Raw genomic sequence first — 12,677 nt, 5'->3', positions numbered from 1 at the left:
GAACGAGGGGGTGTTGGAGAAGGGAGGGAGAGAGGGGGGGAAGGGTGGTAGGGACTGGAGAGAGAAAAGCGAAGGAGGAGGAGGAAGAGAGGGAGAGGGAGAGGGAGGAGGAAGAGAGAGGAGAGGGAGAGGGAGGAAAGGTAGGGGGAGGAAAGGGAGGGGGTGTTAGGGAGAGGGAAGAGGAGGAGTTAGGAGGAGGGGAGGGGGAGAGAGGGAGAGGATGGGGGAGGGGAGGGTTGAGGGAAGGAGGGGAGGAATTTTGAAGGGAGGGGAAGGGGGAGAGAAAGGAAAGAGGAATGTGAGGGAGGAGGAAGAGGAGAGGAATGGAGAGAGAGAGAGAGAGATTTTAACCACATAGTGATATTTCTTCCTTGTATTTTTTAACATTTTCGGCCCGTCTTCCACCCTATTAATTTCTACAGGTATTCAATATGGACGGTGGGTACTAGTGCCCAAGTAGTGACAGGGGATGGCGTGTGGTATAAGGGGACTGTCGGGCATAGGGAACGGGTTATCAGTTTATGTACAGAGATAGATATGTATAAAAGTAAGTAAGAGAGAGAGACAGAGAATCCTGTCCTCTTCCTCCTCTTTTCCCTCCTCCATCTCTCCCCTCACCCCCTCTTTCTCTCTCCCATTTCTTCTTCTACCTTCCCCTCCTCTTCTCTCTCTCTCTCTCTCTCTCTCTCTCTCTCTCTCTCTCTCTCTCTCTCTCCCTCCCTCCCTCCCTCCTTCTTCCCCTCCCCTCCCCTCCCCTCCCCCTTTCTCCTCTACACCGAACACAATCACACTCCGGTACACTTACACCCCTTCACACACACACACACACACACACACACACACACACACACACACACACACATTTTGTCTCTCCCGTACACAGACACACACATACATAGCTTCCCGAAAACACACACACACACACACACACACACACACACACACACACACTCAACTCTCAATAACCACACACCATCACGCTGCCTTCCTTTCGTTAACCCTCTCACGGTCGAAACAGCTCTTGCATCTTATTGTAGCGATCGTTAAATCAGCATAGTCACGAAGAAGTGCTATGGAAAGGATGTAGAGCCGTAGTGTGTGTGTGTGTGTGTGTGTGTGTGTGTGTGTGTGTGTGGATGAATGAGACTGAGTGTGCATGTATGTGTGTGTATGTGTTTGCATATTTCTGTGTGTGTGTTTGTGTGTGTGTGTGTGTGTGTGTGCGTGTGTGTGTGTGTGTGTGTGAATGAGTTAATGAGTAATTGTGTATGTGCAATTGTGCATGTGTGTGTGTATGTATGTGTACTGTGTATGTGTGCCCGTCTGTGCACGTGTGCGTGTGTGTAACCCCACGCACACCTGTCCTACCTTACACGCAGGAAATACACGTTACCTAATTAAGCTCCCTAACACCTTTTCCTAAGCGATTTATTTTGCTTATCACATCTTGCCTTCCTCTTCAGTGTTACATAAATCCTTCCAATATCGCCATACTCTGCATAAAGCTCCCTAACACCTTTTCCTAAGCGATTTAATTTGTTTATTACGCCTGACTGTCCTCTTCAGTGTTACAAATCCTTCCAATATCGCCATACTCTGCATAAAGCTCCCTAACACCTTTTCCTAAGCGATTTAATTTGTTTATTACACCTTACTGTCCTCTTCAGTGTTACATAAATCCTTCCAATATCGCCATACTCTGCATAAAGCTCCCTAACACCTTTTCCTAAGCGATTTATTTTGCTTATTACACCTTACTGTCCTCTTCTGTGTTACATAAATCCTTCCAATATCACCACACTCTGCATTAAGCTCCCTAACACCTTTTCCTAAGCGATTTATTTTGCTTATTACACCTTACTGTCCTTTCTGTGTTACATAAATCCTTCCAATATCACCACACTCTGCATTAAGCTCCCTAACACCTTTTCCTAAGCGATTTATTTTGCTTATTACACCTTACTGTCCTCTTCTGTGTTACATAAATCCTTCCAATATCACCATACTCTGCATAAAGCTCCCTAACACCTTTTCCTAAGCGATTTATTTTGCTTATTACACCTTACTGTCCTTTCTGTGTTACATAAATCCTTCCAATATCACCACACTCTGCATTAAGCTCCCTAACACCTTTTCCTAAGCGACTGATTTTGCTCATTACACCTTACTGTCCTCTTGTGTTACATAAATCCTTCCAATATCGCCATACTCTGCATAAATAACGTACAAAAGGTTATTAACCAGCCGTATCCAAAAATAAATCGCTAAGGAACAGGTGTTAGGGAGAGGCCATAACATCATATCCTATACTCCTTTCACCTTAACTTGGTCCAGATTTTCGTACTTTTGCAGCTTATTTCACGTAGCTCAGTGGCAGAAAAAGACAATACTACGGCTCTACATCCTTCCCATAGCACCTCTTCGTGACTAGCTTCATATTCTACATCCTTCCCATAGCACTTCTTCGTGACTAGCTTCATATTCTACATCCTTCCCATAGCACCTCTTCGTGACTAGCTTCATATTCTACATCCTTCCCATAGCACTTCTTCGTGACTAGCATCATATTCTACATCCTTTCCATAGCACTTCTTCGTGACTAGCATCATATTCTACATCCTTTCCATAGCACTTCTTCGTGACTAGCATCATATTCTACATCCTTTCCATAGCACTTCTTCGTGACTAGTTTCATATTCTACATCCTTTCCATAGCACTTCTTCGTGACTAGCATCATATTCTACATCCTTTCCATAGCACTTCTTCGTGACTAGTTTCATATTCTACATCCTTTCCATAGCACTTCTTCGTGACTAGCAGCATATTCTAGTGTTAATCTATTGGTATAACAGCATTCGAGAGAGAGAGAGAGAGAGAGAGAGAGAGAGAGAGAGAGAAAGTTCTTACCATACAGATTTCTTCCTGAGAGAGAGAGAGAGAGAGAGAGAGAGAGAGAGAGAGAGAGAGAGAGAGAGAAAGTTCTTACCATACACATTTCTTCCTGAGAGAGAGAGAGAGAGAGAGAGAGAGAGAGAGAGAGTTCTTACCATACACATTTCTTCCTGAGAGAGAGAAAGAGAGAGAGAGAGAGAGAGAGAGAGAGAGAAAGTTCTTACCATACACATTTCTTCCTGAGAGAGAGAGAGAGAGAGAGAGAGAGTTCTTACCATACACATTTCTTCCTGAGAGAGAGAAAGAGAGAGAGAGAGAGAGAGAGAGAGAGAGAGAAAGTTCTTACCATACACATTTCTTCCTGAGAGAGAGAAAGAGAGAGAGAGAGAGAGAGAGAGAGAGAGAGAGAGAGAGAGAGAAAGTTCTTACCATACACATTTCTTCCTGAGAGAGAGAGAGAGAGAGAGAGAAAGTTCTTACCATACACATTTCTTCCTGAGAGAGAGAGAGAGAGAGAGAAAGTTCTTACCGTACATATTTCTTCCTGAGAGAGAGAGAGAGAGAGAGAGAGAGAGAGAGAGAGTTCTTACCGTACATATTTCTTCCTGAGAGAGAGAGAGAGAGAGAGAGAGAGTTCTTACCGTACATATTTCTTCCTGAGAGAGAGAGAGAGATGAAAAAAGTTAGTTACATATTTTTTCCAGAGAGAGAGAGAGAGAGAGGGTGAGATAATACTTACAAATTTCTTCCTGTTGTGTCTGCGTCTGTGTGCTCGCTTATCGCTTGGGCTGCCTCTCCTTCCCCCCCTCCTCCTGCCCCCTTCCCCCTCCCCCATCCCCACCACCACCGCCATCACCACCACCACCACCATCACCACCACCCACACGCGCATATTCAGAATTCCTCTCGCTCTCTCTCAAGTTTACAATCTCTTTTAGTTTCCCTTAAAATCTCCAAAATTTCCCGCTTTCAATAAATTCTCCGTTTTCTATATCTTGGTTTGTTTACATTGGTGATAGTGATAGATTGGTGGTGATGGTGGTAGTTGAGGTAGTTGTGGTGGTGGTTGTGGTTGCTTGGGGGGCTGGGGAGGTGGGTGTGGTGGTAGTAGGGGCCGGGATGATGGTAGTTGTGGTGGTAGGGGGTCCGATAGTGGTGGTTGTGGTGCTAGAGGCGCCGATTGTGGTAGTTGTGGCCCGATTGTGGTAGTAGGACTGATTGTGGTGGTTCTGGTCCCTGTAGCGATGGTGGTAGTTGTAGTAGACGCCTTCAGAGATCACCAGTATTCAAGTTAGTTTATTTTCATTCACCAACATTAGCTACAAACAGATTCCCTCCCCCCCTCTCTTTCTCTCTCTCTCTCTCTCTCTCTCTGTCCATGTATATACATATGTCTATCTATCTATCTATTGCCAGGCGCATAATCCCGTAAGGGGTGGCCATTTGACTTTGAGTAATATATGTATACTGTATAATTATATCTACCGGACTGTCACATGTGTGTGTGTGTGTGTGTGTGTGTGTGTGTGTGTGTGTGTGTGTGTGTGTGTGTGTGTGTGTGTGTGTGTGTGTGTGTGTGTGTGTGTGTGTGTGTGTGTGTGTGTATACAGGATATATATCTGTTTATCCATAGATAGATTGATTCATAGGTAGATATATATAAATACCTCTTTATCTGTCTATCTCTACATCTATGGTTATCTGTGTCTCTCTCTCCTCCCTCCCTCCGTCTATCTCCTCCCTCCCTCCCTCCCTCAGTCTGTCTCCTCCCTCCAAGGCGAGCGTGTCTCCCTCCCGCCATCTCTTCCTCCCTCCTTACATCCCTGCCTCGCTGTTCATCAAGGTCTCTTCCTAATATAGTTCACTTAAGAGGAAGTTGACCAGCCCTTCCGTGTCACGCCTCTCTCTCTCTCTCTCTCTCTCTCTCTCTCTCTGTCTCTCTCTCTCTCTCTCTCTCTCTCTCTCTCTCTCCAGAGTCTGCATCCTTCCTGTAATATATCCTCAGTAAAATAATAATAATAATAATTCGTCTACAATGCCTTCTATCTATTGCCAGACGCCTTAATCCCGTTAGGGGTGGCCACAAACAAATCGCCTCCATGTCACTCTGTCCAACGCCATTTCGCTGCCCTCCCCCCAGCGTACCTCTCCCCCTCTTTCAGTTAATACATGAAATTTTAAAGTTTTTGGAATTGTATGAACATTTTTCAGTTTTTTTATATTTATATCAAGTTTTACATTTGTATTAATTATTTTTTCATATTTTTTTGGATGTATATATTATTTTTTCATATTTTTTTGGATGTATATATTATTTTTTCATCTTTTTTTGGATGTATATGTTATTTTGTTCATTTTTTAGATCTATTTTTTCATTTTTTGAATCTCTTTCTTCATTTTTTGGATCTTGTCTTATTTTTTTTTCATTTTTTGGATCCATTTTTTAATTTTTTCAATGTTATTTTTTCTCATTGTTGGATGTATTATTTTTTTCATTTTTTGGATGTATTATTTTTTTCATTTTTTGGATGTATTATTTTTTTCATTTTTTGGATGTATTATTTTTTCATTTTTTGGATGTATTATTTTTTTCATTTTTTGGATGTATTATTTTTTTCATTTTTTGGATGTATTATTTTTTTCATTTTTTGGATGTATTATTTTTTTCATTTTTTGATGTATTATTTTTTTCATTTTTTGATGTATTATTTTTTTCATTTTTTGGATGTATTATTTTTTTCATTTTTTGGATGTATTATTTTTTCATTTTTTGGATGTATTATTTTTTTCATTTTTTGGATGTATTATTTTTTTCATTTTTTGGATGTATTATTTTTTTCATTTTTTGGATGTATTATTTTTTTCATTTTTTGATGTATTATTTTTTTCATTTTTTGATGTATTATTTTTTTCATTTTTTGATGTATTATTTTTTTCATTTTTTGATGTATTATTTTTTTCATTTTTTGGATGTATTATTTTTTCATTTTTTGGATGTATTATTTTTTTCATTTTTTGGATGTATTATATTTTTCATTTTTTGGATCTTAATTTTTAATTTTTTGGATCTGTTTTAATTTTTTCATTTTTGGATCTATTTTTCATTTTTGGATCTATTCATTTTTGGATCTATTCATTTTGGATCTATTTTTCTTTTTTGATCTATTTTTCATTTTTTGGATCTATTTCATTTTTTGATCTATTTTTCATTTTTGGATCTATTTCATTTTTGGATCTATTCATTTTTGGATCTATTTTTCATTTTTGATCTATTTTTCATTTTTGATCTATTATTCATTTTTGGATCTATTTTTCATTTTTGGATCTATTTTTCATTTTTTGATCTATTTTTCATTTTTGATCTATTATTCATTTTTGGATCTATTTTTCATTTTTGGATCTATTTTTCATTTTTTGATCTATTTTTCATTTTTGATCTATTATTCATTTTTTGATCTATTATTCATTTTTGGATCTATTTTTCATTTTTGGATCTATTTTTCATTTTTGGATCTATTTTTCATTTTTTGGATCTATTTTTCATTTTTTGGATCTGTTAGTCTTGTTTTTCATTTTTTGGATCTTAACTTTTTTCATTTTTTGGATCTATTAATCTTTTCCTTTATCTATTAACCTTTCTTCAATTTTTGGATCTGTACTTTTTTTTGTCAATGCATCTTAACGAAATTAATTATATAATTTTTATTCAGTGGCCAGAAATTATTATTATTATTATTACTATTATTATTAGTAGTAGTAGCAGTAGTAGTAGTATCATTATTAAAATTATTATTATTATTATTATTATTATTATTATTATTATTATTCCCCAGATCTCACTAGCCGAACACAGATTACGAAAATATACTCATTTCCTCTCAGTAAGCGACTTAGCTACGAATTATATATATATATATATATATATATAGATAGATAGATAGATAGATAGATATTAACGAAAAAAAGAACTCATTTCCATTCCAGAAGCGACTTAGCCACGAATTATTATATATCTTACGAAATAATCACTCATTTCCATCCTGTAAGCCACTTAGCCACGAATTATTTTACATCTTACGAATGAAAGCACGAAAAAGCACTTATTTCCTTTCAGTAAGTGACTTATCTACGAGTTATTATATATCTGACGAAGGAAAACACGAAAAAGCACTCATATCCATCCAATGAGCGACTTAGCCACGAATTATATCATACGAACGCAATATGACTTACTTAACGCACACTAAAGAGCGATTTAGCCTCGCCAAACACACTAATTAGGGTGACTAGCGAGGTGGATCAGCGTGTGTGTCTGTGTGGACGTCAGAGGTACACACACATCCACATGCACACACACGCACACACGTCGAGCACACACGGCCGCCCGTACCACACTGACCAGACCGATTGTGTGTGCGCGGGTGTAAGCGAGGGAGGGGAGGGGAGGGATGGAGGGGAGGGAAAGAGATTGGAGAGAGGGAGGGGGGGAGAGGGAGAGAGGAGAGGGAAGGGAGGGAGCATGGAAAGGGAGAGAGGGAGGAGAAGGGAGAGAGGAGGAGGAGGATAGGGAAGAGGGAGGGGAGGAGAGGAAGGGAGAGAGGAGGAGGAAGAGAGAGGCGACAGTAAATCTATCTATCTATCTATCTATCTAGTTGTTTCAGTCTTTCAATATATCTATCGTTCGAGATCGATAGATGCATCTCTGTCTTCCTAATGATGAAGGTTGCATATTTTTCTATCTACCTGTCTGTCTGTCTGTCTCTCCATCTATCTTTCTATCTATCTGTCTGTCGTTCAGTCTATCTATATATCTATCTATCTATCTATCTATTTATCAATCCGTCTTTATCAGTCTATCAATGCATCTATCTGTGTCTGTCTGTCTATCTATCTATCTATCTATCTGTCTATCTATCTATCTATCTATATATGTATTTTCTCTATTTATCTATTTATATCTATCTGTGCCAATCGATCAGCCCTTTACACACACACACACACACACACACACACACACGAGAGAGAGAGAGAGAGAGAGAGAGAGAGAGAGAGAGAGAGGGGGGGGACAAGTTAAGGAAGAAATCATGTGTTCGGGATTATGGGGAGGAGGGAGGGAGGGGAGGGGAGGGGGAGGGGAGGGGAGAGATGAGAAGGAGGGGGAGGGAGGGAAGGGAGGGGGAAGAAGGAAGAGAGGGTTAGGAGTGGAGGGGGGGAGGGGGGAGGGAAGGGAAGGGGTAAAAGGCTAGGTGGTATATGACAGTGACCTCTCTCTCTCTCTCTCTCTCTCTCTCTCTATTCATCAGTCTGCCTACCTACCTACCTACCTACCCTTCTGTCAGTCTATCTATCCACCCATCTATCTATCTGTCTAGCCATGTCTCTCTCCCCCTCCTCCCTCCCCCCATTTCTCCCTCCCTCTTCTTCCTCCCTGTCTCCCTTCCTCCCTCTTCCTCATTCCTCCCTCCCTCCATCTTCCTCCCCCTTCCCTCCCTCCCTCCCTCTTTCTCCTCCCTTCCTCCATCTCTCCCTCCCTCCCTCCATCTCTCTTCCTCTTCCTCCTCCCTCTCTACCTCCATTTCTCCCTCCCCCCCTTCCCTCACCCTTGCCATTCTCACCACCAAAATTTCCTCCTCCTCCTCCTCCTCCTCCTTCTTCTTCCCTTCTTCCTCCTCCCTTCCCCCCTCCCTTCATCCTCCTCCCTCTCCCTTTTTCCTCCTCTCTCTCTCTCTCTCTCTCTCTCTCTCTCTCTCACACACACACACACACACACACACACACACACACACACACATGCTATCCTTGTCATATTATTTTAGTTAATTTTGTAAACTTGCCTTTTTCTCAATGTTATAATAGCTTACAGTCATGTGTGTATGTATGTATGTACGTTTTAGCTGTGTATGTATGTTTGTGTGCGTGTATGTATTTATGTACGTCTTTAGCTATGTATGTGTGTGTCTATGTATGTATGTATGTATTCATGTATGTTTGTTGCTGTGTATGTATGTATGTGTGTCTGTATGTATGTATGTTTATGCATGTTTCTTACTGTGTATGTATGTTTGTTTGTTTGTGTATGTATCATAAGTAAACAAATGATTTAACAGAGAGAGAGAGAGAGAGAGAGAGAGAGAGAGAGGGAGAGGTGGATGATTTGGTCAAAGTATGTGAATATTTTGAAAGAGAGAGAGAGAGAGAGAGAATATGGTTTGTTTACATTTCCTGGTATAGAGGACGGACAGTCGGCCATGACTCTCTCTCTCTCTCTCTCTCTCTCTCTCTCTCTCTCTCACACACACACACACACATCTACTCAAAATAAATCGCTATGGAAAAGGTGTTAAGGTACGCTCATCATTCCCCCTCCTTCCTCCCTTTCTCCCTTCCTTCCTTCCTTCCTCCCCTCGTTTCATCCTTCCTTCCTTCCTTCCTATCTCCTTCATTTCCTCTTTTCCTTCCTTCTTCCTGCTTCTTTCCTCTTCCTCCTCCTTACCTCCACTTCCGTCTTCTCTCCCTCCTACCTCCATTTTTTCCTCTTACCTTCATCATCATCATCATCATCATCAGAGGAGGAGGAGGAGGAAGAGAAGACGGAGAAGCAACAAAAAACGAGGGAGAAAGACGAATGATAATAATAATAATAATAATAATAATAATAATAATAATAATGATGATGATTGTGTATGCATGTATGTTTATGTGTATATGTATGTGTGTAAAAGTAAACGCGTGTATGTATGTATGTCTATGTATGTGTGTATAAGTGAACGCGTGTATGTATGTATGTGTATGTGTGTGTGTATAAATAAACGCGTGTATGTATGTATGTGTGTATAAATAAACGCGTGTATGTATGTATGTGTGTATAAATAAACGCGTGTATGTATGTGTGTATAAATAAACGCGTGTATGTATGTATGTGTATGTGTGTATAAGTGAACGCGTATATGTATGTATGTGTATGTGTGTATAAGTGAACGCGTGTATGTATGTATGTGTATGTGTGTATAAGTGAACGCGTGTATGTATGCATGTGTATGTGTGTGTGTATAAGTGAACGCGTGTATATGTGTATGTGTGTATGAGCGGACGCGTGTATGTATGTATGCGTGTATAAGTAGACGCGTGTATGTATGTATAGATGTATGTGTGGGCAGTGAAATGGCGGGGGACAGGGTGACGTGGAGGCGATTTGTTTCTGGCCACCCCGTATAAGGGATGAAGGCGTCTGGCAATAGATAGATAGATAGTATATAAATGAAAGCATGTATGTATGTATGTATGTATGTACGTCTATGTGTACACGCTAGTCCTACAAGATCCTGTGTGTACGTCTTTCAAGGATGTCAGTGTCTTAAGGAAGCCGTTTAAGAAAATATGAAGGAAGGACGACAGTGGCGGGTTTATTATTATTATTATTATTATTATTATTATTACCGTATTTATTATTATTATTATTATTATTATTATTATTACCGTATTTATTATTATTATTATTATTATTATTATTATTATTATTATTACCGTATTTATTATTATTATTATTATTATTATTATTACCGTATTTATTATTATTATTATTATTATTATTATTATTATTATCATCTGTTTCATTCTTATCATCATCATTAACAACAACAATAATATTCCTCCTCCTCCTCCTCCTCCTCCTCCTCCATCTTCACCATCATCATCAGTACCCTCCTCTTCCCCCTATTTCTTCGTCTTCATCATCATCATCATCATTTGTAGCAGCAGTAGTAGTAGTGGTAATAGTAGAAATTGCCGTAGTAGTAGTAGTAGTAGTAGTAGTAATAGCAATAGGCTCATGTGAACGTGAACCCAGTGGACTGCAGGCTGAAGTTCCTCTCCTGCAGTCCACCATCGTCCTTTTAGGGGATAAGGAGGGAGTTGAGGGACGTGTGTATAACCAGGCAGCTCCACCGCCCAGTAGTTTCAGTGCCACCACGTGAAGGCGACTAGTAAAGCAAGGATGGGGTAAATAGACACTTGTAAATAATGAAAATACGATGAATAGAGGTATATGAGGGAGGGGGGTGTGAGTTGGGAGCAGGGCAGTGAAATGGCGGGGGACAGGGCGACGTGGAGGCGATTTGTTTGTGGCCACCCCGTACGGGATTAAGGCGTCTGGCATTAGATAGATCAGTGGATGAAGTGGTTGTGTGTGTATTTGTATTTTGCTCACCTAACTCCTTCTCTGTTTGTTTCAGTCACTTGCCAAATGCTTTCGTCCTTTTGCAGCTTAATTCACGTTGCTCAATGGCCGCCTAAGGCAATACTAAGGCTCTACGTCCTCTCCATGGCACTTCTTCGTGACTAGCGCCCTGTTCTGATGCTCATTTCACTTTGTCACCGATTTTCGTCTTTTGCAGCTTATTTCACGTAGCTCAGTGGCCGAATTAGACAATACAAAGGCTCTACGTCCTTTCCATGGCACTTCTTCGTGACTAGCAGCTTATTCTGATGCTCGTGTGTTGTTCTTATCATTCAAGATGGAGAGATGGCAATTTTACGCCACGTCATAGAAAACGGAGTCAAGAAAAAAAAAAGTCTAGATTACGTATAGGAATAAATCTCACATATTCATTTTTCATATATTATTTCATTTATTCACTCAAAATAAATATGTAACCAATAAATAAGGCCTTAAAAGTACAATATATATATATATTTTTTTTTGGGGGGTTGGAGTTCGTTTTGGCGGGAAATTTGAATCTATTTACGAAGGCTCTGTTGACGTGTTTGTGGTGGTGGTGGTGCTTTGTGGTGGTGATGGTGTGTGTGGTGGTGGTGGTGATGGTGATGGTGTGTGTGGTGGTGACTGTGGCTGTGGTGATGACTGTGGTGTATGTGGTGGTGATTGTGGTGTGTGTGGTGGTGATTGTGGTGTTTGTGGTGGCTGCATTTGTGGTGATTTTGATGGTAAAGCTGGTGGGGGTCGCGAGGGCTGTGGCGGCAGCTGTGGTGATGGTGGAGGTGGCTGTGGTAGTTGTGGTGGTGGTTGTGGTAGCTGTGGTAGCGGTAGTGATGAGGGCGGCTGTTCACGGCGATGGAGGGGAAGTGATGAAGGGAGGGTCGGATGGTCGGGATGGTCTGAGCTGGGCGAATAGTCGGTTGGATAGTTTAAATTTGAACTTGGACGGTTGAGATCCCCCCCTGGATGGTCAGTTGGCTCAGGATGGATGGATGGAGGGCTAGACAGGTCCCTGATTCCGGATGGTTGGTCAGGCAGGTCCCTAATTCCGGATGGTTGGTCTGTGGATATCCCGGTTGAGCAGAGACGGTTCAGGAAGTACTCGCTATACATTGGCGGGTGACCGTTGGAGCTCCGCGCAACGAATTCGTATGCTGGCGGTTTTTCGTACGGTTCAGGAGCGTCCGGATGGTCGTTACGGGAGTGGTATGGGCTCCTGTTACGACTCCGATGTTCAAACGACCCCTGGCGACCCCCATCGTGGTCGTAGGAAGGCGAGAGGTCGTAGGAGTCTTGCAGGATGGGTGGGTGTGCTTGCGGGTCAGTAATATTTGAATGTTGATGCGCTGAGAGGGTGTGCGTCCTGTGAAAAATAAGTAAGTCAATAAGTAAACGAGGATATTAACTTTCTTCTTCTATCTATCTATCTGTCTATCTATCTGCTTGTCTATCTATCTATTGCCAGAGGCCTTAATCCCGTAAGGGGTGGCCACAAAAATCGCCTCCATGTCACCCTGTCCCCCGCCATTTCGCTGCCCTCCCATCAACTTAAACTTCCCTCTCTCATAT

General features: G+C 41.0%; 1 protein-coding gene across 1 annotated transcript in view; it reads right to left on the bottom strand.

Moving 5' to 3' along the window:
* Window positions 1-416: 416 nt before the first annotated feature.
* The window catches only part of LOC145399338 (uncharacterized), a 31,619-nt gene continuing 19,358 nt past the window's right edge, over window positions 417-12,677 (bottom strand). The window contains exons 17-18 of the mRNA XM_080271994.1: window positions 12,050-12,471; window positions 417-490 (exon numbers count right to left, since the gene is read on the bottom strand). Coding sequence (XP_080128120.1) covers window positions 417-490; window positions 12,050-12,471 — 496 coding nt within the window. The remainder of the gene's footprint in view (window positions 491-12,049; window positions 12,472-12,677) is intronic.

This window comes from Coenobita brevimanus, chromosome 48, assembly GCF_032717465.1.
Source record: "Coenobita brevimanus isolate Jiangsu-jjx chromosome 48, ASM3271746v2, whole genome shotgun sequence".
Taxonomy (NCBI): Eukaryota; Metazoa; Arthropoda; class Malacostraca; order Decapoda; family Coenobitidae; genus Coenobita; species Coenobita brevimanus.
The sequence above is the reverse complement of the archived record's forward strand: the minus strand, read 5'-3'. Positions and strand labels throughout refer to the sequence as shown.